Below are 26915 nucleotides of genomic sequence, written 5' to 3'. Positions count from 1 at the left end.
AACAATCAAAGGGGTTTTTTCGTTCTGTTGACTGGGGCAAGAGCAAGCTTCAGGAGTGGTTTGATCCAGTGGCTCAGTGATGCCATCAGAGAACGCATGTCTTTTTTTCTCCCAGCTCTTCCTTCCACCCGCTCAGCCCCATTTGGAAAGGTGGTCCACTTGTGGTTGCCACATGGTGGCTGTCCCTGGACCTCTGTCCATCCCTCCTCCCTCAGTCCCGTCCAGGGAGAGAGAGGGTTGCGCTGGACCCTAGACTTGGAAACTTCCAGGATACCTTTCCTCCTGTCATTGGCTACATCAGGCCATGTGCCTGTCCCTAAACCAGTTGCTGTAGCTGGAGGATTAGTTGCCACATATTAGACCACAGGCCCCACCCCTACGTCCAGGCTGGCGTCCATGTGAGGCATAGCTGCCTAAATAAAAATTGGGTTGGGTAGCAAGAAAAGGAGGGCGTGGATGAGACAAATATCACCCCCATTTTACAGATGAGGAAATGGAGGCCCCACGTTGCAATTTGCTCTCTCAGCCTGCACAAGCTGGTCACCCTGAAGACCCTCTTCTTCCCCCTCTGTCTGCCCATTTCTCAGCTGAGGCTGTGGGTCCCTGGACCTGGCTGTCCTGACAACAGCCAGGGGAGCCTGACGCCCTCCCTCCGAGGTGCAGCGACTGCGTGCAGCGCTTGGGTTTACTATGTCTGGAATGGCATCAGGTTTTCTGGGAGGCATTTTTATTTTGCCCTAAATGCCTTCCAGGGGGGACACAATTCCTAGGGGCTTGGCTTTAATGGTTTCTTTTATAGAATCATTCAAATTATAGATGGGTGAACTTGAGGAAACCCTGCTAAAGAATGTGGGAAAGCGAGTAAGGTAAAGTGGGGGGGGTGGGGGCAGTGCACTCTTCTAAACATTTGTTGTTAAACGACCAAAGCGAACCCCCAGATGCTGACCTGGTCCTTGGGAGGCTGGGTTTCTGGACTCTCAGCCCGTCTGAGGGGCTCCAGGTAAGTCCGTTCCAGATGTGGATGGGCCCAGAGCCTCCAGAAACACAGCTTTCACTGACCTCCGACCCCTCACCCAGCTTGGACGTACCGTATCTGTCATGTTATGCAGCCTGACCTGGGTTCAAATTCAGCTCCCTCTCTTCTAGGCTGGGTGTCCTTAGGCAGGTTATTCAGCCTCTCTGAGCTGTTCTAACACGAGTGAGGTGGGCTTTCTTTGTCCTCTTGCCTTATCTTTCTTTGAAATACTTTTATCACCACCAGACATGATATTAAGTCTATATGGACCAATGGCATCGCCGTTGCCGGAGCAGGTAACCTGTTCCTAGCCCCCATCGTACTCGGGTCATCCACAGAGCACAGGACATGGTGACAGCTTCATCTGCCTTCTCCCTCGGTCTCCAGGACCCCTTATCCTCTTGGTACCCCCTTCCTTCTGTTCAAGCTTCTTCCAAGCTTCCCCGCCAGGCACTCGTGTGCAGCCTTGGTTGCATTCCCCCGACCTCCCAGTCGTGGAGGTGGGGCGTCTGGGCTCAGCCCTCACGTTGCTTGTCCAGCTCCACACTCTCCCCAGGTGAGCGCGTCCAGTCTCCACACCAGCCTGGACCGCTGCTTGGAGCTGGCATTTATTAGGCACTTCTTGTGTGCAGAGCTTTGCCGTAAAGAGCATCTGTGCGTTGAGTGGCAGAGGTGGGACTTGAACCCAGGAAGGCTGGCCCTGGGCCGGAGCATGTTTGACTCCAAGTCTGTCTCTCCCTCTGGACCTGGAGCCGGGCGCAGGCAGGATGTTCCGCCGCCCCTCTGCCCCCTTCCCTCGAGGTCAGGTGGGGATTTCAGACAAAAGCCGCTCCGTCACACTGTTTCGTCCCCTGCCCTCCCCTCCCCTCCCCTGGACTTTTCCCCATCCCTACCCCTGCCTCGGTTTCCCCATTTCCTGAAGGGTACCGGGGACCTCCCTGTATGTTTTTTTCACAAATTTCTGTTAATCTGTAATTATTTCAAAACAAGGCATTAAAAATAAAATAAATTCTAAAGACGGACTTAAAAAAGTGAACCATCACGGTGACCATTTATGGCCAACTGTGGTCCCACCACCCTGGGTCCAGGTCCAGGTCCAGGCCCCATCACCCCTCCCTGAACTGTTCAGTCGCCTCCATCTGGTCTCCAATTCCAGCCTTGACCCCTACAGTCTAGTGTCCGGGGCAGCCGGGGCCGGGGCGGGAGTCTTTGACAAACAATTCAGGTTGCCCCCTCCACAGCCCAACGCCCGTTGGTTTCTGCGTCGTGCACACTGTGTGTCCCGGGGCTTAAAACAGCAGAACTCTCGCTCACCGTCTGGGAGCAGTAAGTCCAAAACCAAGGTGTCCCAGGCTGCAGTCCTTCCGAAGGCGCTAGGGAAGGGTCCTTCCTCGCCTCTTCTGGCTTTTGGGGTCCCTGATGTTCCTCGGCCTCGTCTTCATGTGGCCATCTTGTGTGTGTGTGTGTGTGTGTGTGTGTGTACGCGCACACACACACATCTCTATGTCTTCACGTGACCTTCCAATGACACCACTCATTAGATTAGGACCCACCTTCATCCAGTATGACCTTAACTAACTATATCTACAAAGATGCTATTTCCAAACAAGGCCGCATCCTGAGGTTCTGGGTGGACGTGAATTTGGGGGGGACACCAGCAAGCGGAGCAGAAGCAAAGAGCCTGCTGGTGCCCACAGGACCCTGCATTATTTGTGCCCCTACCGTCCCTACCCCTGAGCCACCCCACCTCTCTGGCCCCCAGTCTCTGCTCCAGCCCCATGGCCAGTCTGCCTGGCATAGGGCAGGAAGCGAGGAGGTGCTTGCTGGATGGACGAATGGAGAATCACGGCGCCTCGTGATGCTCGGGTGAAACGAGGTCCGTGCAGCCTTCCCCGAGAGCCACCCCTCCCGTAACCGCCCTTCTGTGCCTTTGACTGCTTCCCGTCTAGGACAGAGCATCAACCCCAAGTTGGCGGGCCTGATCGGGCGGCACGGGCCCCAGAACAAGCAGCCCTTCATGGTGGCCTTCTTCAAGGCCACTGAGGTCCACCTCCGCAGCACCCGCTCCACGGGGGGCAAGCAGCGCAGCCAGAACCGCTCCAAGACGTCCAAGAACCAGGAAGCCCTGCGCGTGGCCAACGTCGCAGGTACGCCCAGGGTGGGAGGGTTAACCCGCAGACCCCCTAGAAGCCCACGGGGGCCCCCGCGGGACCCCACTCGGGGCGTGACTCGAAATCCAAGCATGTGCTCAGCAGATGGTTCTGGAACCACTGCAGCAGGAAGCGAAACCCACAACATCCCTTCCTGCCCAGCGCTCACCATCTTCATTGTACAAATCGTGTCATAAATTCATTTCGAAACTCAAGTAGCAAAACACGAGTATAACAAGATTGCCGATCACGTAAATTCCCAAACAGACAAAACAATAGCTACAAATAAACTGAAGGAAAACTGTGAAATAGGTGGGAGAGGGCAGACTCCACCCCAGCTTCCCGGGGAGGGAGCCTGCAGCCCGGCCAGCGGGGAGGACGAGCCTGGGGGAGTCTGCTGTACCTTTCATTTCTTTTCTTCAAGTGAAAACATTTGAAACTCGTGGCAAATTTTAATACTTGTTGAATATGGGTGGTAGAATTTTCTCGTGGCCATTTTGCAGCTCTGGGCTCATCGTGAGCCGGGGAAGGCCTGGGGCTGGTCAGAGGCGGCATGGAAGGGGGCGTGGGGGTGCTTAGAGGTGTGCTGGTGAGGTGGTGCAGGGTCCTTCTCCCTCAGACTCACCCTCAAATTCAATAGCTTCTTTCGCCTCACCTGGCCAATTTTGAAATTTCTGTTCATTTTCCTTTTCGAGGGAAAAGAAAAGTATGGTTGCTGTGATTGGTGATGTTTTTAAGAGCAGGGCTTCCTGCTGGATGGGCCCCAGAGTTTGTGCACAGAGAGGTTCTGTAAGAATTCCCTCCTGGCAGGTGCATCCATTCCTTTTCAGGCTATTCTGAGGGGATCTGTGACCCCCACCCCAATTAAAAACCAGCTGAGTTCTTCCATTTGTATTGGGAGCCTCCTCTAGGCCCGGCTCTTGGAGGCGGGGTTTCAACAGTGGAAGCCCAGCCATGGTCCGGAGCTAATTCAGGACGGGCAGGAGGTGGCCCTCATTCACAGCCACACCAGTGACTGGCCGTTGGGTCCGGAGATGGTAGATTTGCAGAGGGTGGTTCAGGGAAGACTTCCTGGCTCAGAGCTCTGGTACCCGCGAGGCCAGGCTGGGTGGGCTTGAGATCAGCGCTCCAGGCAGCAGGACCCACAGGTGCAGAAGCCTGTGGAGGGAGGTTTCGGGGCAGCTTTGAGGGTGGGGGAAAGCCATGTGGCTGGGACAGGGGAGGGCGGGGCTGTGGAGAGAGCAGAGTAAGTGTCCTCTTGGGATCCACATCTTTAGTTTGCGTTTCATCCAAAGCACATTTGGAAGCCTTTGCAGAGTTTCAGGCAATGGTGTAGGGTGGAGTTGATAAGCAGTTCAGTCTGTCTGCTCAGGGAATGGGGTGGGGGAGCAGGGCGGGGCGCTCAGGGAGGGTAGAAGTAGGGAGACTTGCGAGAGGCCCTTCTGTATCAATCAGGCAGGAAGCGCTGGCAAATTCCATCCCGTGTCTCAGAGGTCTGTCAGGTGGAATGGCCTAACCAAGGTAATGGACGGGGAGGGACTAGGCCCCAAAGTCTTAGCATTGAACACCTCATTTCCCTAGCATCCTCATCAAATGCCCATCAAGTCTCCATTTACATAACTCCCAGGACGAGGCTCTCACTACCTCACAGGGCAGCTACTCTACGTTGCCTGGAAGCTGCTTCCTTGCTCTGGATTTCTAATTCCCAGCCCTGTTTGAAGTTCACCTAAACCCTGCCTGGAAGTTTACTTTAAAAAAAAAAAAAACAAAGCCTGGGCCTCACTGCAGGCTTAGGAACCAGAATCTCTATGAGTGAGTTGTGTGTGTGTGTGTGTGTGTGTGCATGTGTGTGTGCGTGCACGCACGTGTGCCCACGTGCCCGTGGGAAGCTTTACCCAACGTGACAGGCTAGGAGTCCTGCCGTAGGGCCACACAAGCAGAGTGACTCCCCTCTCACCGGGCCACCCTCCGTGTGCTGAGGTGCCGCCTGCAGGCTCCCCCCATCCCCAAAGACGCCCCAGTGGTGCAGTTTGGGGTGGAGAAATGGGGACCCTTGCCTCCCTTCCACTTTCTTCTCCCCACCCACGTTTGGACCCAACTCCCTGCTCATTAGCCATCTTCTCCAGGTGACCCATGGGGGTGGGAGCTGCGTCCTGGCGCGGGCTGTGACTTGTTAGCTGCTCGGCCGGGATCGCGGAGGCGGGTGAGGCAGCAGCCTGTTGGCTCCTGCTGGTCCGCCCGCTGCCGCGTGGAGCGGGTGGGGCCGACGGAGGGACAGGGGAGCTGGGAGTCTGCTTCCTGAGCATGTCTTTTCTTCCCTGTCCTCGCCTTTCTGCCTACAGGAGGTCTGAGTGACCACTTTCTCCCAGAGCAGCCACAATCCAAGGAGGCCTGGAGGAGCCACGGGTTTGGCTCCAATGACAGGGCCGGTGCCCACCCCACACACGCACATCCACAACCAGCTTCATGAGCTGCTCTTGGTCTTGGTATGTTGGGCCTTGGGTTTCAACCTGAAGCCGAAAATCAAGACAGGGCTGGGAAAAGTGGCACTCAAGCCCCTACTGGCACTTCCCCTGCTCATGGCAGACATTCCTAATCAATTGTGGCACTCTCCTCTCACGGAGCCCACACATAGCTTCTTCACTCAGGGCACCAAACAGCCAGCAGTGTTGGCACTCGACACGCAGCTTCTTTGCCACATCCCTGGCCTAAACTAACGTGCTCAGACCTTTGTCTTGGTCAGACTGCTTCACACAACATCACTGGGCTGAGGGACCCTTCCACCTGCCTGCAGGGAAGGAGGGGAGGATGGCTTGTGGGGTTGACAGTGCTACCTGGGGCCACAGGCCTGGCCACAGCGATGGAGGCCTTCTTAGATTTCCCTCAGCGTCTGCGCCCTCCAGGCGGTGCAGTGAACGGTCCAGGAGGTTCCTCAGGCTCTTCTCTGATGGTTCCATTGACCTTGACCTTTTTCATATCAACGGCCACCTGGCCCTCCAGCAGCCCTGCTACTCCCGCAGTGGGTTTTCTCCCTCACTGCCCTCAGGGAAGTTTCCAGAGGTGGAAGGGGGATCTAGGGCTCCCCGTTACTGCTCTGTGCTCTCCCCGCCCCACTCCCAGCCTTGGTGCCCCGTGCAGCAGAGTAGACCTCTCCCGTCCACACCGCGGACCCTGCCTCCTCGTTCCAAGAAGGCACTAGTGCCTGGCTGCCCATCCCTCTGCCGGCTGCCGCTCCCATCTGGTTCTTGTTGACTTCCTCAGTCATGAAGGGTCTCCTTCTCTCCAACCAGCTCTGTCTTCATCCTGGGATCTCCTCACTTCCTCAGAAGGCCTGCTTTATCGCCCACGACACAGAGCCCCGGGACGCCAGCACAGCCTTCCTGTCCCCCTCTCCTCCCTCAGCTCCTCCATGGTGTTCTTCTAGATGCAGTGTCATTTGTGTTGACTTGTTGAGTTATTATCTGTCCCCTCCCTGGAAGATAAGCCCCTCATTGGCAAAGCTTTGCTTTGTTCACACTAGTGCCTAAGACGGCATCTGCAAACTGGCTGTAGACAGTGACAGTTTGTATGAATGAATGAATGAATGCTGTACCTGCCACCAAGGTAACAAGGGCCCAAGACATCCGCAGATGAATGCTCCCTGCCCCCACAGCCTGGGAAGGGTCACTGTGTCCCCCTCACGGGGATCATCTCACTGGTTTTGAGTGTCTCCCAGGGGCCAGGATCCCTCCTCTAAAGACACACAATTCTGTAATAATTGGTTTAGTGTCATTTCCTCCTTGGTTTGTTTATCTTTAAAAATTGCTTTTCTGAACCCTAGATAGAAAGATATGTACAAAATTGGGAATAGTCAAAAGAGCTGATGCACGGGGATGGAGCACCTGAGTGAGCCCCTCCCGCCACACACACCTGTTCATCTGGGGTCTAAGCATTTCGGGAAAACAGTGGAGACCATTTTCTGATGACTGCTGCGCCCCTCAGCTGTCCTCTTGTCCTCAACCCCATTTCTCTTCTTCTTTCTGTCTCCTTCCCACCCTCTCTCCTCACCCCACCCCCATTTCCTTTCAACCTTGTTCTCAGCCCAAGGCGGGGGGTCCAGGTGGCTGTCCCTGGAGGTTTCCCGGACAATGTGAAGTCCAGCATGTGTCCGAGGAGGCTCCCTGACTTGCAGCGTGTGGTCACCAGGTTTATGGATATGAAGTCCGCTTGCCACCCAGCTTCCACACCCATTTTACAGTTGAGGAAACTGAGACCCAGGGAGGGACACTCAGCGATGCCCTTCTTCTCTTACCATTTCTCATCAACCCAGCAACTGTACAGGTAGAGTCCTTGTGAATCGGGAAAGCAGAAAAGTGAGGGGCGTTTCACCTTTTGCCAGACTCCCTGATGGCAGGTCATTAGATTTGAAGGAAATGGTTATCAACTCCAAGTAGGTGAAGAGTGTGCGTGTGAATGTAGCACGTGCATAGTTCTAAACGTCTGTAACCGGCAGACTGGGAGGATGATGACAAGTAGCCGGGTGCTGTGAGCTCCGTGCATGCTGACCTGATTCCAGCGGTCAAGGCTGCCCTGGGAGGTGCGGGCCCTCTGTCCCCACTTTGCAAAGTGGAGTCCAAGGTCTAGGAGGAGTGGATTGGGTCACTCGCCCTCATCTGAACCAGTGCTCATTCCAAGGTCAGGATGTGAGCCAGTGAGCTCAGGACTGGGTTCTCAACCAGTCACTGGCAACAGCTGGGGTTGCCATGAGGACCCCCGTCCACCGGGAGGGGCCACCCACCAGGCCATCTGAGAGAGCAGACCGGGCAATGGGAACTGGAGGTATCTGAATGTCTCCCTGTGCAGGTCAACTGAACAGGCAACCCTGGTTCATCTCCTTGGCAACCCCAGTGCCTCTCCCTCCTGCAAGAAGTTCTCCTTCTGCTCCTTACCCACTGGTGTTTGTGACCTTCTGGGACACTTAGGCCTTGAGTGGGTCAGAGCAGTGGAAGAAGCTAAGGCAGGGACCCCTCCTTTATGTGTGTGTTCGTTCCACAAATTTTGGTGGACTTTGGGCTCTGGGAATCCAACGGTGATCTCACAAGGCCTTTTTGAAGAGATGACATCAAGCCAAGGCTTGAATACTATGTAGGAGCCAGACATACAAAGAGTCTGAGAAGGAGCATTCCAAGTAGAGGAAACAGCAAGTGCAAAGGCCCAGAGGTAGGGATGGGCTTGGCAGCACATTTATGGCACAGAAAGAAGGCTGTCATAAATGGAACTGTGTGGTTGATGGTTCAGGAGTCAGGGCCATATATCGCCTTACAGGCCAAGGCAGGAGCTGAGGTCATGGTTAAAGAAAAAAATGAATCCCTCTAGCTTCTGTGTGTGGGGGAGATTGTGCAGTGGCAGCAGTGTGTGTGTGTGTGTGTGTGACAGAGAAAGACAATAGAGAGACAGAAACAGAGATTTCTACATGTTTACAAGTCCTCAATTCCTAATCCCAAATGCCTACAAACCTTACATACTTCTGGAAAACCCCAGTGCATAATTTTCATTCCTCAAAGAAACCTCAGTGTTGTGTTTTTCTCAAGGTCAGTGGGGTTTGACTTTTTGCCCTCTCATTTCTTCTTGGTGGTGGGGGCTTTGTTCCTGGCTCCATCTGTGCCTCCTCTCACCCCCTTTAGAGGCCTGAGCATTGGGAGGTGGGCTGGCTTCACATGGTGAGATTGATCAGTCCCTCCGATTAGGCTCTTGGAGTCAGCATTGTGGGGTGTGGACAGAGACTGATTCCCATACGGAACCTGGGCAGATGTCAGCATCAGAACTAGAGAAACCAGTGTCCACAGAAGGATGGAGAGAAAGCTGGAAGCTAAGACTGCGTGAGAGGAGCAGGGGCGTTGGTACCTCCCTTATGGTGGCTGTTTGCTGGGGCTGGAAGTGAGTTGTGAGGCTAAGGGTGCTTGAACTTCTGTGTCAGGAAAGTCACCCTGCAGCTTTCAGACTTTGTGCTCATGCAACTGCCTTAGACTGAGGAAGGTGTAATATGTGTGTGTGTTTCCTTTCCCTCTCCCCCATCCTGCTCCGCTGCTTCCTTGTCAACGCAGAAAACAGCAGCAGTGACCAGAGGCAGGCCTGTAAGAAGCATGAGCTGTACGTCAGCTTCCGAGACCTGGGCTGGCAGGTAAGCGGAGGTGGGGCGGGAGGTCGGCGGCTCTGCCCTGGGTGTCGGGGGCCTCTGGTGCGGGCTCCCCCATGCTCCCCCCACAATGATGGGGCTGTGTCCCGCATGTGCAATGGGTCTTGTTTCTTATATCAGTTAAGGCTCTGGGACCAAGTGTCCCAACCACAGTAGAGGATTTAGGTCCAGGCTCCAGGGATGACTCACGAAACCCAAGAGCAGAAATGTGGTTGAGGCTCAAGCCAGAACCAGGAACCCCTACACTTTGGACTCTGAACCTCATTCCCCACATAAACCCCATTTCTGTCCTGCACTGGCTGCTGCTTTCAGACGTGGCTGGGTGCATGGGCCAGAATCCAGCTGCCTGGAGAGCAGGCTCCCACCCTCTGCCTCATCTGCCCCTCCCCCCCACTTCTGTGAGTCAGATTCCCAGGGAAGGCTCTGATTGGCCCAGCTTGGGTCACAGGCTTGTCCCTGAGCCAGTCAGCTGTTTCAGGGGTGGGATCATGTTGAAGGAACATGGCTGCCCCCCTGGAACCATCTGGAGCCGGGCAGAGGGCAGGGGATGAATCCGAGAAAAGGAGTGAGGGTCATATGATCTCACAACGATTTATGAGACTCTGACATTCTGGGCCCTTTTCTAGGTACCAGAAATGCAGCCTAGGACGTAGCAGTGAGCCTGCCCTTGTGGAGCCCGAGCATCCCCAGACAGGGCGTTGTCCTAAAGTCACCAGGGCCACTGGTTTTGCTGTTGTCCCCTCAGCAAGCTTGCCGTCCAGCCAGAGAGTCCAGAGGCTTCCCGGGGGGTTCCCAAATACACCCCGGGGCACCTGTGCTCACAGCCACTCGTGCCCCCCTGCAGTCCTGTCCTCACTCTGATGGCAACACTCATGGCCTAGGGGTGCTTCCAGTTCTTGTGCTGGGACAGAGCCCCAGAACAGACTTGCGTCACTTGGTGGGTGGGGAATGGGGGTCTGTTTATTGCTAGAACGACATTTCTGTGCTGACCCGACCCCACTCACCCTTTACTGAGCGGCACACATGTCCCAGGCACCAGGCTGGGCCAGCTGCACTATCCACTCTCTCCCAGGTGAGGCCTGGAGGTTTTGTGTAAAGCAGACTGCCCACGTGTCACCACCTAGTTGGGGTAAGGTGGATGCCACCCTGGTGACCCCTCTCTGTGCCACCTTCAGATGAAGAGCAAGGGTCCATGCTGGGCTCAGCCCAGCCCCCTGTGGCCTTTCCCTCTTTCTGCAGTCTGTTGTGGTCACGAAGGGCTGCCACCTGTTTCTCCTGCCCCTGCAGGGGCCCCGGCTGCCCGGGTGGGTGTGGGCCGTGCCTTTGACCTCTGGGATCTATGGAGTCTGGCCCACAGGAGGAGGTTTCGGCCTGGAGGGTGGGGCCCTGCGGCCCCCACTTCCCTTGGGTTTCTGGATGGGGCCCTCACCACGCCCCACGCACTCCCCTCCCTCCCGCAGGACTGGATCATCGCGCCCGAAGGCTACGCCGCCTACTACTGCGAGGGGGAGTGCGCCTTCCCTCTGAACTCCTACATGAATGCCACCAACCACGCCATTGTGCAGACACTGGTGAGTGTGGCCTCTGCACCGTCTGGGGTGTGGTCAGCTGACGGGAGCAGAGCCACCAGATCCTGCCTCGTGGTCCTCCAAGCTGGGGCCACTGCAGATCTCCGGCCAAGGTGACGTTGTGACGTTCAGGAACCCTGGGCATGCTGACTGTCTTGGGCCCTTTCTCCATAAAATAAGATTAAAGATTACACTTAATAATATGCATGTGTAATCTTTCTGTGTAATCTTCAACCCTAAAGTTCATTTATTTCTCCTAATTTTAAAAGAAATTGAAACAGTTTCATGGGCTCCTAAAGGTATCACGGGTAAAGGTCACTGTGCCTAATGGCAGAGTCGCCCTGGCCCAGCCTCTGTCTAGGGGATGGTTGTTCCTGGCTGTCAGCGTCCACTTCCATGGGCTTCCCTGACTTTTGCCCCCCCCGCCCCAGTGTCTGGGCTGCCCCCAGATTGGGCAGGCTTGAGAACTTGTTCCCTCCCAGAGCTTACATCTTTGCCTCCTAGCCTCGAACTTCGTGATTCAGCCATTCAAGGGTGTTTACTGAGCATCTACTGCATGTGGACCCTGTGTGCTGGGAGCTGAGGACACCACAGGGAACAGCATACAGGGGACAATACAGATGTGGTCCCAGCCCTAAAAGCCTCATTTTCCAGGGGAGGAAAGAGTCAAGTGAAGAAATGAGGAAACTTCAGGGAGAGGGGACATGATAGGAAGATGGCAAATAAGATAGTATCTTACAGAGATGGGGCGGGGTGTTAGCCATGGGGCGATTTGAACTTTCTTGGGGTCATCGGAGGATTCGGTGTGATGATGAGATTAAAAGCTCTTAGAAGGGTGCCCCGCACTGGTGACACTCAATACATGTTATTTTTACCACTTTACTAACAATGCCAGTAGTGATACGAGTTAGGGACTTTGTTCTTTAGCTTAGAATCTGAGGTTCAGGGAAACTTGGTGGTCTACCTCCCTGTTATGAACAGTATCTCGCCTTTCCTGACAACTAGTCATCCTCCTTGACTTGAATGCCTTTAGGGACGGAGTGCTCACTGCTCAGGGTCAGCCCCTCTGTCCCACAGGTCTGCTTGTTACAGAGCTTGGTGCTTCTTTTATTTAGTAACCTGCCTCACTCTCTCCTTGTCCCGCCCCATGTCTTACTTCTCTGTTTCTATTTGGACCCTGCTCTGCCCTTTTTTTGTTTTTTTAGCATTGCTTTTGCCCGGGCCTTCCCTCCCACAACAGTAAACTCTGAGTCCAATTCAGGTTTGAAAGTCTCCAGGCTGGAAATGGATAGTGTCCCCAACCTGTCCCCTGGTCTGTGTCAGTGTTCCCCTGCTCTGTCCTGCTCCAAGGACCCCGGGAGGTGTTGGGGGTGTCTCCCTGGCTGCCAGGAGCACACCTCCACCCTCCTTCAAGCCCTGCCTTCATGGCCCTCGGAGCAGGGGCCGGCCCGGCTGCCCTGTGACCAACCACTCAATCCACGTTTCCCCAGAGAGCTCGAGGGTCAGAATGAAGCCTCTTGATTATTCTGAAATGAGGGTCATGTTTGAAAAGAGGGTGAATCCTTGCCGTCTAAAGAGTCCTCGTGAAGTCCAGAGGAAACGAGCTGACATCTGAGATAGGCTTTAAAATTATTCAAGGGTGGAGGAGATGGGGGAAGATTTAGATTTGTCAGGTGTGAAATTTTCCATAAAAACAGTTTAAAAGAGTGTGCCGCCTTATGTGAGAGGTCACAGACTGGGGCTCGGAGGGTCATCTATAGCATTTTTAGTTGGCCCCCGTGGTGTCAGGAAACCTGAAGTTGCACAGAAAAAGAAAACAGGACTGAACCGCTGGCCTGTCCCGAGCACTGGCACATCTGACTGCGCTGGCTTCGGTTGGCTGTGGTCAGCTTGTGGCTGTCTGCTTTCTGTTTGCACCCATCCTCACTATCCCCTATTGCTCACTCCTAGCCGAGGTTGGTCATCAGTGGCACGTGTGTGGCCCGACCGGCATTTGAGTTTGTCCCCCTACCCCCACTCCAACCCTCATCCTCTGTAAGGTGCATACAAGTCCATGAGTGAACAAGAACAATAAACCTGGGCAGCTGGCTGCCTTCTTCCTTCATTGATACCTTCTGGACCTTCTCTTTCCTCACTGATGTCCGCCTAAGTGTTTGTCCACATTCTTTTCCTCTCATTTTTATTGCTCAAGAGACAGAATAGTCTAATGGAGTCTAGACTTACTACTGTCCAAGATGGTAACCGCTTTTCTGTGTGGCTCTTGGGCCTTGATGTGTGGCCAGTCTGAGCTGAGATGTTTTGCGACTATAAAATACACTCCGGGTTTGAAGACTTAGAACGTAAACAGGTAAAATACCTCATTAATGACTTCTTATGTTAAGTCTACACTGAAGTGATGGTATTTGTGAAATGCGGGGTTGAAGTAAGTATGTTCCTTAAGTTAATTTCACCTGTTTCTTTTTTCACCTTTTTAAATGTGGCTACTAGAACATTTTAAATTCCACGTGTGATTTGCATGATACTTATTTCTTGGACAGGATACGTCTGGCCCAGGAGTCAGCAACCCGTTTCTGAAAAGGGCCAGACAGTAAATATTTTTTACTTTGAGAGTCATAAATGTCTGTTGCAACCGCTCACCTCTGCTGATGTAATACAGAAGCAGCCACAGACACTGTGTAGGTGAATGGGTGTGGCTGTGTGCCAGTAAAACTTTATTCATAAAAACAGGTGGTAGGGCAGAGTTTGGCCAACAGGCTGACCCTGGTCTAGCCCAGTGGCTCTCAACTGGGGTCAGTCTTGCCTCCCAGGGGATATTTGACAGTGCCTGGAGATATTTTTGGTTGTCGCGGTTGGGGGGTGGGGGGTAGTGCCTCTGACCTCTAGGGGATGTGGCCTAGAGATGCTGTGGAACACCCTACAATGCACAGGACAGCCCCACCAGTGCGAATGACCTGGCCCCAAATGTCTCATCTGGCCAGTAACTTGCTAGCTGTGTAAACCGCTGTACTTCAGTTCTCTCATCTGTGAAACAAGAATCACCCACAGAACTGAGTTAGTTATCCAGCAAGTGCTTAGAACTGGGAGTGCTCGCTAAGTGTCACCTACGGTGATTTTAAGGAAGCAGTACCTGTTCCTTATAGAAATAAGGAGGCCGGGGGAAGTGACTCACCGGGTCTCACCCCCGCCAACGTTTTGGTGTGTGTTCCAGGTTCACTTCATCAACCCGGAAACGGTGCCTAAGCCCTGCTGTGCTCCGACTCAGCTCAACGCCATCTCCGTCCTCTACTTCGATGACAGCTCCAATGTCATCCTGAAGAAATACAGAAACATGGTGGTCCGGGCCTGTGGCTGCCACTAGCCCCTCCTGGAAATCAGACCCTTCGGGGCCACATTTTTCTGGATCCTGGGTCTCTTGCCACCCAGCGCCTCCCACCGCCTGGGCGAGGAGCCAGCAGACCAGCTGCCTTTTGCAAGACCTTCCCGTTCCCCGCCCCAGCTTGACCGGTGTAGGAGTGTTAAGGAATCCGAGAGGCAAATGGCTTTTGATCAGTTTTTCGTCGGCCTCCTACGAACAAGATCCTACAAGCTGCTGCAGGCAAAACCTAACAGGAAAAAATACAAAGAAAAACGGCCCAGCCGTGATCATTGGCTGTGAAGTGTCAGCCGTGCACCGACTCGTTCCTAGGGGTAACTATGAGCGCCCTTCAGCCAGGCCACCAGCAGCGGGAGGAAAGGGGGCGCGGCCAGGGGTGGGCACGTCGGTGTCTCTGCGAAAGGAAGGCTAACGTGGAAGTTCCTGTAATAAATGTCACAATAAAACGAATGAATGAAAATGGTTAGGATGTTACAGATATATTTTCCTAAACAGTTTATCCCCATTTCTTGGTTTACTCCTGATTTCATAAACAGAAGCTGTGGCCAGTGACGGGAGGGGAGGTTTCCTCTCCGTTCCATTCGGTTTCATTCTGAGGCTTGTGAGGCCCACTGTTTACGTAGACTTGCCCCAAACCCAAGATTTGGCTGGGAGGGGAGAGGGAAATGTTCGGCTTGGGGCTGGGAGGGTGTTGACCTTGAAGGAAAAATAGGTTCCATCTTTCAGCTGGGTGTGCAGTGGCAGAAATTCAGACAGCCACGTGAAGCACCGGCAGATGCTTGGAATTGGCTTTCCAGCCCCTCCCGCGCCCCCGCCCCCGCCCCTTGGTCGGGAGCCAGTGAGAGGTGGCAGAGCGGAGGAGGACGGCACTCAGGACAGAACCTGCAACTTGACCCTGAGTTCTGGCCGGAATAGCCCTACTGAGAGAAGCACCAAGGAAACCCAGCTCTCAACAGGGGTAGGTGGGCAGAGGGGGCTGTCATCCCCCAAATGCGCTCCTCTGTTGGTCACTGACATCAGCATCCCAGAGTCTGGGTTCTGACGAGGGCCTCCGTGGTCAGCTCCTTTCATCTGCAGGCCCTCATCAAAGGGCCCTGCGAAAGGATCGGCCCCTTAACCAGGGGAGGATGACGCGGAGGGAGGTCTGCTGTGAACAGGGTGTGTGGGGTGTGACCCTCACATGGAAGGGTCCACAAGCTGTTTTGAGAGTGACATTCTAATCAAGTGTCCTGACCTGAAGGTGCCATTTCTGATGTGGCTATATCATAAGCCTCCCTTGCCTTGGCTGGTGGGTCCCCAAAATGGTGTGCCCCACCCCCACCTGCATCTGTACTGCAGGCCCTGGAGAGACCAGGATGTCTGTGAACAAAGAATAGGGTTATCCAGCTGAGGCCTGAGGCCCCTGGAATCTGGTCCTAGTTTCTCCATGTTGATTAAGTTGGTTCCTGGAAACACAGGGACCCCGTTTTAATTTTCTTTTATTTTTTCTTCTTCAGTAGCTTGGGCTGCAGCCTTCACTCTGCCTGGTCAGTGGGGAGGAGTCTCCGTTCTTGTTATATTTTGTTTTCTCTGTTGGTGGATCTGGGGATTTTGGTGTGATTCCCTCTTGGTGCAAGTTCCCTCACCACGTATGCCCCAACTGGCCTCTGGCTAGCATCATTTGTACATTGAAACATGTAAATAGTTGTTACAAAACAAAGAAATTATTTATGTCCATCTGAAGCTCATTTTAGACCCTCTCTAGCCCCTTGTTCGGGACGATGCGCTCACGTCCCTCCAACCTGTTTATTTTCTTATTTAAGACTTATTTATTGATGGTCAGACTCATGGACCTTCAGCTGTTGCAAAGAGCAGTCCTCAGAGAAAATGCTGTACAAATAGACAAAATGAAAAGGGTTTTGACTTTGCAATAAAAGGAGACATTTGGTTCTGGTTTTGGGCCTGTGTACGTCTGTGTTGTTTTTTCTCCAGCGCCTGGACACCGGAGTTCTCTTGGTCTGCTCAGAACTCTTTGCCTTGGCCTCCACCATTAACACGCTGTTCATCATCCAGGCCCTGGGGAGAAAGGGCCGCTCGTCAATATTCGGTGCAGCTGTGTGGGGCTCCGGGCAGGAGGGATGGAACCAAACAGCGAATGTGAGTTTGGTAGGCTCGACTACAAAGATGCTTGATTGAATTACAGTGCAGCTGTCAGCAGCTGTTTCAAAGAGGCAGGGGGTAAATTAGCTGTGTTTACTGCTAACATAGTTGAAAGATTTAGTCATCCCAATAAAACAGAGGCACAAGAAAGAAAAAAAGTAGTGGGGGTGGGGGTGTGCACCCAAAACTTTAAAGCAGGCCCAGAGCCGCCATTGTCCGGTGCAAATTATTTCAGTGGTTTGGGGGCTGCTGTTGACTCCCGCCTTGAGATTCGCTGGCCCACGGCGGGCCTGGTGAAGGCAGCCAGGGCCTGCGGTGCACAGAGCAGCGGGCAGCCGTGCAGTGTGGAGCGGCGTCTCCGGTCCCTTTTTACTATGAAGTGTACTCTGAGGTCACCTGATGGATGTTAGACTCCGGGCTCACTCCTTGGCCGGGCTACTTGGTCTTCCCCTGCTGCCTCAGTAGAAGCAGCCGCTCCTAACAAGTTCCAGCCCCTGTGATTTCCAAACCCTCCTGCCATGGTCCTGATGCGTGATCTATCTTTTGTTCGGTTTCCAGGCTGCAGACCAGAGCCACAGACCAGAAGGCCAGATGCGGCCTGCAGACGTGTCTTACTCCCCCTGAGTGTTTATATGTTTGTTTTTTTAAGTGAATTTGTTGCCATCACATTTTTGAAAATCAGAAGATAGGGGTGAAAAAAATCTCAAGATTCTGGCTTGAGCAATTAGCAGATCTGGCCACCCCGGGGCCCACGCCCACGTGGATCTGGCTGCAGTCTCCACCGCTCCCCGCTGTCTGTCTCATGAAGGTACGAATGTCCGTTGCTGTTTTTAAAATTGTAGATGCCTATTGATTTGTACCTGTGTCTTTATTAAAAGGAGGAAAGGAAAAGTTAGACTGAGAAGGCCACATACTTCAGGGGCAAAGGACAAGGCTTTGGTTTCTCTCCAGCCCACTCTCCACTGTGGCTCCCAGTCAGACCCCTGTGGGCAGGTGTGTTTGCGGCCGGCAGCACCGTTGGCCTCATCTTCGGCCCTCACCATTCCCCTTCCTGGTTCCCGCCTCTCTTGCTCGTTGTCACCTTGGAGGATCTGGTGTCAGTGCCTCTTCTCCCAGTTCTGCTCACAGAGGGAGCCCCTGTGTCCAGGATCGTTGCTCTCCCCGTGCTTGGCCTGACAGCATCCCCGGCCATGCTGAGAGGGAGCCGAGAGGTGAAGGGATTGACTCAATGTCACCAGCTGTTAATTCCTGGAACTGGAATTGGAACCCAAAGCCTGGACCCGACCCTGGGCTCACCTGAGTTGGAGTCTTCTGGGGCTGCTCGTGAAATGTGGGGCCTCCTGGCCCCTAGCCCTGACTCCACATGACCTCCCTCGATTCCCCACGTCAGTCCTTGGATCCATGCCGAGTTCCTGGAACACGAGCGCAGGCCCAGGGTCTCCCCCCTGCTTCCAAGCGGCTCAAGGGCCTTCATCTGTGAACACGATGCCGAACTGTCAGCTTCCCCTTGGCCGGGGCCCGTGGCCCCACCTGCCGTGCGGCCGAGCTGGCCTTACCTCTGACTTCTGCTCCGTTGCCTGGTGACAGCAGTGTGTGGCCCCTGCTGGGAGCCTGGGAGGATTAGCAGTGGCCAGGGGGCACATCTGCTCAGAAAATTCTCACAGGTACCTTTTGAGTCCTTCCCTCCATTCGGATCTTTTGGAGAAGTTGACTATATTAGTTTCCATAACAAAGTAGTACAAATTAGTGACTTAAAACAATAAGCTGAGCTGTGAGACTAAGATGAATATAAACCAGGCCACATCGTATTTGTTTCTTATCTTCTCCTTTTTAAAGACATTAAGAGATTTTTGTGGGCTCCTAAAAGTACCATGGGCCTCAGGCACAGTATCTGCTGTGCCCGATGGACAAGCTGGCCCTGAAGGTGATCATTTAGTGGCAAGTAATGATGAGTATTAGGAAGAAACAGTGAACAGGGAAGGGAGGGTGATATCAATGGCCAAGCTCTTGAAAAGAATGGTCAGGGAAGGGAGTGGAAAGAGATGTAGTCACCATAGGGAAGAGCATTTTGCCTGAAGGATTAGCATGTGCAAAGGCCCTGAGGTTGGACTTGCTTGGCAGGTTGGAGGATCAGCAAGGAGGCCCACCCTGTGAGCAGAGTGAGTTGGGCAAGAATGAAGTCAATGAGGCAAAGGAGAAGCCAGGTGTGAATGGCTTTGAGGGCCACAGAAGGACTTTGCCATGAGGTCGTAGGAAGTGCTAAGAGCAGAGAAGACATGATGGGGAGAGCTGGGGAGTGGGTAAGAGAATAAGAGAGGGCTTCAAGAAGGAAGTGGCATTTTAATCTTTCCTGCCCCGGCTGAGCCTCTCATCTCCGCATCTGCAGAGCCTGGAGGTGGGGTGAGCACTGAAACCCCTCTATCTGGTGTTTGGGATGGGGTGTGGTGTCTGATCAAGGTCCCACGTGGAGGCAACGGAGCACTCACTTTCCCCGGGAGAAGACCTTTGCTGCCTTCTTACAAATATTTATTTGAGATGGAGGTGAATTGTCATGCCGCAGAGGGAGTGCATGCTGGGCAGAGGGGCCCGGGATCAGCTCCAGCACAAAGCCCAACTTATTTAGTTAGCCAGGACCTCCACGTTGGGCAACTTCCTACCCTCTCTGGGCCTCAGTTTCCTACCTGTGAGATAGTATGGTGCCCACCTAGGTTATTTAGGATTAGTATACAACAGAAAAAAAAGTTTATTTCTAGTTCATTTAAAAGGAGTCTGAAGGTCAATCATCCAGGGTCAAGATGGCAGCTCCATGGTGCCATTTGGGATCTAGTCTCTTTCTTTCTGCCCTGTCATCCTAATCCATGGCTTCCATCCTCACAGTCCACTCTATGCTCCAAGATGGCTGCTGTAGCACCAGCCATCATATCTATATTCTAGTCTGTATGCTGCCTTTAAGCAGCCATCCCAAAGAGGAGACACTCATCTCTCATTAGCTAAAGTATAGTCAGATGGCCACCTCTAGCTACAGGAAAGATAAAATCTTTTATTCTGAGTGGCAATGTACACAGTCAAAAATCAGCAATGAGAATTTTACGGCTGCTAGAGATTAGCAACTAGCCATCTATTTTATTTTGCTGTCTATTAGTTTTCTATTGATGCATAACTGTAACCAACTTGGTGGCTTAAATCATCACCCACTTATTATCTTATGCCTTCCATGGATCAGAAGTTTGAGCAAGAGTGTAGCTGGATCTCACAAGACTACAATCAAGGTGTCAGTGGCTGCAATCTCACTTGGAGCTCAGGTTCTCTCTCAACCTCTTTTGGGGTTTTGGCCAAATTCAATTCCTTGCAGTTGGAGAACTGAGGTCTCCACTTTCTTGCTGACTGTCAGCCACAGTCACTCTCAGCTCCTAGAGGCCTCTGTCAAGTCCTCCTGATATGGTCCTCTCACAGCATGGCAGCCTAATCCTTCAAAGCCAGCAGGAGGATCTCATTTACTTCGTTTAAGGATTCACCTGATTAGGGCAGACCCACCCAGGATGACCTCCCTTTGATTAACTCAGAGTCGATTGATTAGGGGCCTTGATTACAACTGCAAAAATCCCTGCACCTTTGAGAAATCAGGCAGAAATTGGGAGTGCTGTCTTAGAATTCTGCTTTGCACAGACCCTAAGCTACACTACACACCTCTGGTTGTAGATGGTATTAGAGAAAATATGTACATAAAAAGGACCAGGCGTGTAGCATGCACACAATCAAACACCAGTGACTCCAGCTGGATATCAAGGTCCTCCCAGTGAGAACCCACCCACCCCACCAAATGAGTTGAACAATTTGAACTGTGACCCTCATGTGCCCGAATCATTACCCATAGTTCCCAAATTCTTTACAAAATCACTTGTCACTCCAGTTACTCTCATATGCGTTTGGGAAGGATGATGGGATGATCTGCTTGGATCTTTGTAAAACACACTGCAAGCTCCTGAACACTCCCTCAGGTACAGGGATGCTGCCCAAGGCACATAAAATGCTTTCCTTTTGAGCTTACTGCATCCTTGGGACAAGCCTGAGAGCCGTGTTCTCTCATTTCCATGTTAGACAAAGTGCAGGGAGGTGGAAATGGCACTGTTCAACATTTGCTGGATATTAGCGGGGATGTCCCCACACACCTCCAGGGGGCACTGTTTACCGGGCCCCTCCAGGGTGGGGCAATGCGGAGGCAGCCCTGCCCCAGTCCTAAGTTGGGGAGCATCTGATGTCAGGACGGACCCTCTCTCACAAAATCCCGTCCTGCTCAGTGCCCCAGCCCTGCACTCAGGTTGGAGTCCATCCATCCTTTCCGAGTGACCTCTTCTAGACATGCTCTCCCTTTGCATGTGGATCAATTCCTGCTGGCACGGACCCCTTCAGGACTCTGGCACCAGCCTCTCTTGGTCTTAGATTTGAGGAAATAAAAATAGAAGATGAAAAACACAGAACTCTCCAAATTCTCTGGAGTTGCGACAGCTGTTTGGACAGAGGCAAAGTGCACCTGGGCCGGGAGGGCAGCGCTTCCCCCAGCACTCGGGCTTTCTGACTGCCTCTCAGACACTGCTTTCTGGTGGCAGAGGAGGTGGCCAAGTAGGGCAGGGTCTCAAGACCCTGCTTCACAGAACGTGGGCCCAGAGCTGGCCCTACTTTAGCGCTGTGAGCAGTGAGGTGTGGCCACAAATCACATCTCAGCACCAGAGGCCAGTGATGCCAGATGGTACCAGCTCTCCCCCAGCCAGGGCCAGCTTCGTGGACGTGTGGCTTAGGTGACCACAGCAGGCTCTGTGCTCTGATTGGGCCTGCGTTTTCACATTACTCTGGGTCCTGAAGCTTCTGTAGCTGGTCCTGTGGACAGAACGAGCACTTTGTTGTCAAGCCCAAGGTCTGACTTGGTCTCTGCCACATTCCCAGTCAACAAGGACATTTTGGACATCAATAGGCAGAGGACGGTGTTCTGAGCACTGAGGTTATGCTGTGAACAAGCCAGGGAGGTGGCCCCACTCTCGACGGCACATCCAATGGCAGAGAGAGCAGGTGAGCACCCCTTCACCTCACCTGGGCTGGTCTCCTCATCCCAGGTATGTGCTCCTGCCTCAGGGCCTTTGCACTGGCTCCACCCCCAGCCAGGAATGCTGTTCCTTCAGACTGTTGCAGGCTGTTCTCTAAGCTCCTTCAGATCTTTGCCCAAACTACCTTGTCCCCAAGCCATCCTCTGATCCCTGTTGGTGACTGCAGCCTCGCTCCGGCCCTGCTGTCCTCTTCCCTGCTGGTTCCTCGCCACCAGACAGTGTTTTTCTTATTTAAGCAGCTGTTGTCCATCTTGCCCTCCGGAAGTCAAGGGGTTTTGTCTGCTTGGGTCGCTGTGGTGTCCCCAGTGCCCAGCTCAGGGCTCGGCACACAGCAGAGCTTCCTTGACACGTTTGATAAATACATGTCTCTATCATTATTAATGGGCCCAGAGTCAGGAGACAGGGCTCTGCCCCTAGTAGCTGCAGGACCTTGGGGAGGGCCTTAAGCGTGTCCTCTGAGCCCTGCCCTTTCAGGTCAAGGTTACAGATGGGTTCTCCGGCGGCTCCATCTGATCGGCCCCTTTGGCCTCTGGGCAGCATTTTGGGACCCTCTGTGAGCTGTTTTGTCCGGGGTACTCAGGACTGCTTTTTAATGGAGCAGGGAAGTGACCCTCTGACTTTCTTTCCGAACCCTGTAACCTTCTCCACATTTCCTGCCGTAGGAAGGGAAGTGGCTGGGGAGATTAGGAAGGATGAACCTGACCTTAGTTCCTGGTTCTCCCAAACCCACAGCATTATTTAACGCCACAAGCAAGCCGCCGAGTAACAGACTAAATAAATCCCCAGGACGGTTTGTGTGTGTGTGGCGGAGCGATGGGGGTGAGGGGCAGGGTAAGGGGGCAGGTGAGGTGTTGCCACGATTTCCTCAGAGGCCCACACCCTTGTCTTAACCCTCACTGGTGCACATCCAACTTAAGTTATAGAAATGCTGAATAAAAATGGTTTCAATTGCTAAGACCAACAGAGAAATGACATATTTGAGCTCCGACCCTTTCTAACTGAATCCAGACCCGGGGTCTCTCTGTTTTAGGACATTTCAGCAGAAGCCATTGTCTCCCTTCCGTCCAGCCCAGAGTTGGGGAGCAATGGCTTCGCGCCTCTACCTGGCATGGCACCTTGGCCTGCGGGTGAGTGGGTCGCCCAGAGGGGCTACGCAGGGGATGGGAGCGTCGCTCTGAGCAAATTCCTTTCCCGGGTGTCTTTGGAGGGATGACTTTCCGGCAGGTGGGGCCTCTCCAGCTCTCCAAACAAGCGCTGGTCTTTGTTCCATTCTTGTTTCGCGTGTTGATGAAGGAAAGGATGACAGATGCCCCGGCCTCCATCCCATCCTGTCCTTCCGAGTGATCCTAAAATAATACCATTAGTGGGCCAGGCGGAGGCTCCTTATCTTCCGAGGGGCCTCCTGATAAGGCTGATCGGGGCTGCGCAGAAGCCCTGGGCCGAGACAGGGCGGCGGCTGTGGCCTTGATGCAATGGCAAGTGTCTTTGTTTCGCGGCAGCCTGGTGACATTCCAGGGGTATAAATAGTCCAGCGGGCTGGCGGCTTGCGTGCGCAGCGAGCATGGTGGCAGTGGCGGAGTCTGGCAGGCCTGGTCCAGGACACCCACCGCGAGTCACGGGTGTACAGAGACCTGCCGCCACAGATATACGTACCAATGAATTCCTTTTATTTCTTTTTTTACCCAGAGGAAACTGTCCTTTTGTTACTAATTACATTTAATTTCTATATGTGCAGAGGTAAATAAAAAGTTAAACTCTAATGCAAGGTTTATAATAAAGAGAAGCTGTGCTCTACCCACCTCTCCTACTGACTCCCTCTCCCAGTGGGGATACAGATCGATGGTAATCATTTTGAAATTTATCCTTCTGGTACTTGATGGGCACATTAAGTCTGGACATTAGTGCCTTCTAGAAGAAACCACCTTTTTACTCTTTTAGCTCTTTCTTCTCATATATACCTTTGTATTTCTAAATAATATGCTCATACTGTTCTGTCTTGATTTCCCATTTTAGCCATTGACCATTGACCTCTCATATGGAAAATGAGGATTCAAAACCTTACATCACTTCCATAGATAGACTTCTCCTCTTGAACTACTGATCCAAATTTTTGGTGAAATGAATATTTAGTATTTACATAACTATAGCCTTATAAATATTGTTTACCTCTACCCCATATGGTATATTTTGGCATCATTTCCCTTCTTGTACAACCTTTTGTTTTTCCTGGAGTTTATAATTGCCTTTAGAAAATAATCTACTTCGTTTTCTTTGTATCCATCATGCGTCCTTCTCCACCTCTCCAAAAGAAATCTAAAACTTTTCTCAGCACAAACACATCAGGTAATCTATGGGGTGATTTTGTTTTTGTTTTTATTTTTCAGTTATTCCTCCTTGGTTCCCTCTCAGGGGCTTCCATCCCTGCTGTACCGCTGGAACTTCCTTCATACCATTCTGGGAGTCACCCTCCCCTCCCTTCTTCAATGGGCCCCCAGTTCCTGGATCCTGTGTCTTCCTCTTTCATGGTTTACACCATTGTGTGATTGGAGTAAGTCCTCTAAGAGCTGACTGGGATGAGATCTGTGGGAGGCAAACTTTTGAAACAGCTAATATCTGAAAACATCATCATTCTAGCTCACATTTTGGTTGTTTAACCTGACGTAAAATTCTAGTTTAAGGATAATTTTTCTCCAGGTGTTTGAAGGCTAGTAAGGCTTGACTCCACACTCTTCATAGTTGCTGTATTTCCAGGATCGCTGTCACGAAGTTCAGGGCTTTTCTGATTCCTGTTCATTTGTATGTGAAAATTTCCCCTTCCTTTCTCTTTGAAAACTTGGCATGCCTTTTTTATGTCCAGTTTTATGAAAAATTTTAATGCTATGATCATTTCTCCCTCCGTTCTATTTCCTTTTTCTAAAACTCCTACTAGTTGGAAGTTGGATCTCAGGATGGAACCTCTAATTTTCCTATCTCTGACTTCTAGCTTTCATATCCATGTTTTTAGGCCAAGATGGCATGTATTTCTTCACCTCTCTCTCTCAATTACCCTCTTGACTCTCTTATTACAGTTTTACAGGGGTGCATTCTTGCTTCTCTGAAAGTTCTTTTTTCTTTTTTAAAGTAGCATTTTCTTCTTGTTTCACCAATTCAATCTTATCTCGGAGATAGTGTGAACCATGCTTTTTGGTTTTTTTCTTAAGTGTGTTTCTTCTCTCTGCATTATCTTTGTTTTCCTTGCGTCCTGTTGTTTTCTGCTTGTGGGTTTTGGTTTCTGGTTCTGATGTGGAGGTGGTCCCCGTGATGGGAGAAGGGTGAAGCTCACCATTTCCCACACTGACTTACACTTACTTAAGTATCCCTGTTCACAACAGGGTCACTGCGTCTTTCTCTGTGCTGGCATCCCTGGTTTGAGAGTCTCAGGTGAACTCTCTGCAGGGTTGACCTCCCATCTCCTTCCAGAGGGGGGCTAAAATCAGGGAGTCTGATTTTCCCAGCCTTCCAACGTTGCCCACCTGTGCTGCTTAGCTCAGCTTTTCTTCTCGCCTAAGTGGGATGTTCTTATGCATTTGATGTTCGCTTTCAAATATTTTGTGGGTGTCTTTCATCTGCTGTTGTCCCCTTTTCTATTCATATTGTTCTTTAGGTTTATATCTTTATTTAAATCTTCGTTTGTTACCTGTTTAGCAAGGTCTCTGGATGGAGCAAAGAAAAGCATGGCTAGGGTGACCATCTCCTTCTAGTTTGCCCAGAACTTTCTTGGTTTTAAAAGTGAAGGTCCTGGCTCCCTGGAAATTCCTGAGTTCTGGGAAAACCATCTTTCTCCAGCTGTACCTTCGCTCCCTGGATTGTCTGAACCCATCTGAGTTTGGTGTTCCCTGAACAGCCACTGAAAGTGCCCCGGCTCGTCCAGGGGGTGTGTCCTCCCGGCCTCAGAGGATGACGCGGACCGAATCACTCAGCTCACAGACACTCACAAGTGTCTGGAAAAGTCCCTGTATTTCTGGAAACCCCAAAGATAAACGACATGCACAGCTATCATTACTGAAATTGCCGGCTGCAGCACAGCCGTGCGAGCCCAGGGGCCTCCCGCCGGCGCAGCCCCCGCCCGCACACCCTCTGTAATTATAAGAGAGCACTTTAAATTGTTCCAGTCCAGACAAGACCTGGAAGTGCAGAGAGCAGGCTGGTCGTTAGGGCTGGAGAGGAACAGTCTCCGTGGTAAAGCCTGGAAGGACTTACTCACCACCCAGGGCAGGGCTTCAGGTGATGTTTCACTGTCTACTGCAACAGTATTTGTCAATGGGAGGGGAGTCAGTGGGTCTCAGCACCCCCAGTCTGCCCCACCTCCCAGGGAATGGGCACAGGGAGGTGCCCTTTTCTTTGGTTGATGCTACGCTATACTTCACCATTTAAGCGTGAATTTGGATGAACTGGCATTTAAAATAAAAAAGGCTTAGCAGTCATTCACATGCTAGAGTAAATTAGTTTACATGAAGAGGGAGGGAAGCCCATTGCAAGGCCGTCGCTGGAGGGCAGGCAGGAGGGTGGCAGCAGAGGAGGGGCCGGTGGGGAGTGGGGACCAAGGTGTGCGCCCTGATGGTGGATGCCTCTGTGGTTAAGTCCCAGCTCTGCCCACTTATTGACTGTGTTATTTGGCCTCCCTGAGCTTCGGTTTCCTTACCTGCAAAATGGATATAATTATAGCATCTACTTCACAGTGCTGTTGTGAAGATTAGAAAGAAAAATAAATATCATGTGCTTACCATATTATGATAATTTGGAACATAATAAATGCACAATGCCTGGTGTTATTATTGCTCTTATTATAATTATCAGGCTATTTTGCCATTCTTCGAGGCAGCCACCTGAGTCTGCAGGTGGAAATTATCCCCACTCTGCTGCAGGTCGCCTCCACCTGGGATGGAAGGCACAGGGAAGAGCAGACCTTTCGCCAGTCTTCAGCAGAGGGAGCCCACACTTAGTTGGAATTCAACTAACCAGCCAGCTTGCCCACTAACCAGACCCAGCTTCCCCCACCCTGAAACATCTACACCCCCACAACAATTGGGGAACAAGCGAGGACTTGCCCAGCAGAGCCTGTGGGAGCCAATGTGGGAGCCACGTCCACCTGCCTCTGTCACTCAAGATGGTGCTCCAGGCTTTGTCACAGCACAGGCGCTGGAGGGCGCTCCAATCAAGCTTCGTGGGTCCTGACCCCACTGGAGGAGAACCAGATGAGGGTATCGTGGCAAGATTCCATCATCAAGGAGTCACGGAGAAAGCAGACCAGCAGGCTCCAACATCTTCATCGCCTCTGGCCCAGAGATTTCTCATTAACTGAGCTTTTCTTACCCAGGGTCCTTCTCTGAGAAGCTTAATGGCACATCCCTGCATCC

At 52.3% G+C, this 26915-nt stretch overlaps 1 protein-coding gene across 2 annotated transcripts in view; it reads left to right on the top strand.

Annotated features, from left to right (window-relative positions):
- BMP7 (bone morphogenetic protein 7) overlaps positions 1-16215 on the top strand; it is an 87381-nt gene extending 71166 nt beyond the window's left edge. Inside the window, exons 4-7 of one of the 2 annotated variants that reach the window (XM_006186158.3) lie at positions 2965-3162; positions 9249-9325; positions 10801-10911; positions 14117-16215. In XM_006186158.3, the coding sequence (XP_006186220.2) occupies positions 2965-3162; positions 9249-9325; positions 10801-10911; positions 14117-14266 (536 nt within the window). In that variant the 3' untranslated portion in view covers positions 14267-16215. The remainder of the gene's footprint in view (positions 1-2964; positions 3163-9248; positions 9326-10800; positions 10912-14116) is intronic. The other variant, XM_032461424.1, reaches the window with a different exon arrangement.
- The last annotated feature ends 10700 nt before the right edge of the window (positions 16216-26915 follow it).

Source organism: Camelus ferus, chromosome 19, assembly GCF_009834535.1.
Source record: "Camelus ferus isolate YT-003-E chromosome 19, BCGSAC_Cfer_1.0, whole genome shotgun sequence".
NCBI lineage: Eukaryota > Metazoa > Chordata > Mammalia > Artiodactyla > Camelidae > Camelus > Camelus ferus.
Note: the sequence above shows the minus strand (reverse complement) of the source record. Positions and strands in the feature narration are given on the sequence as shown.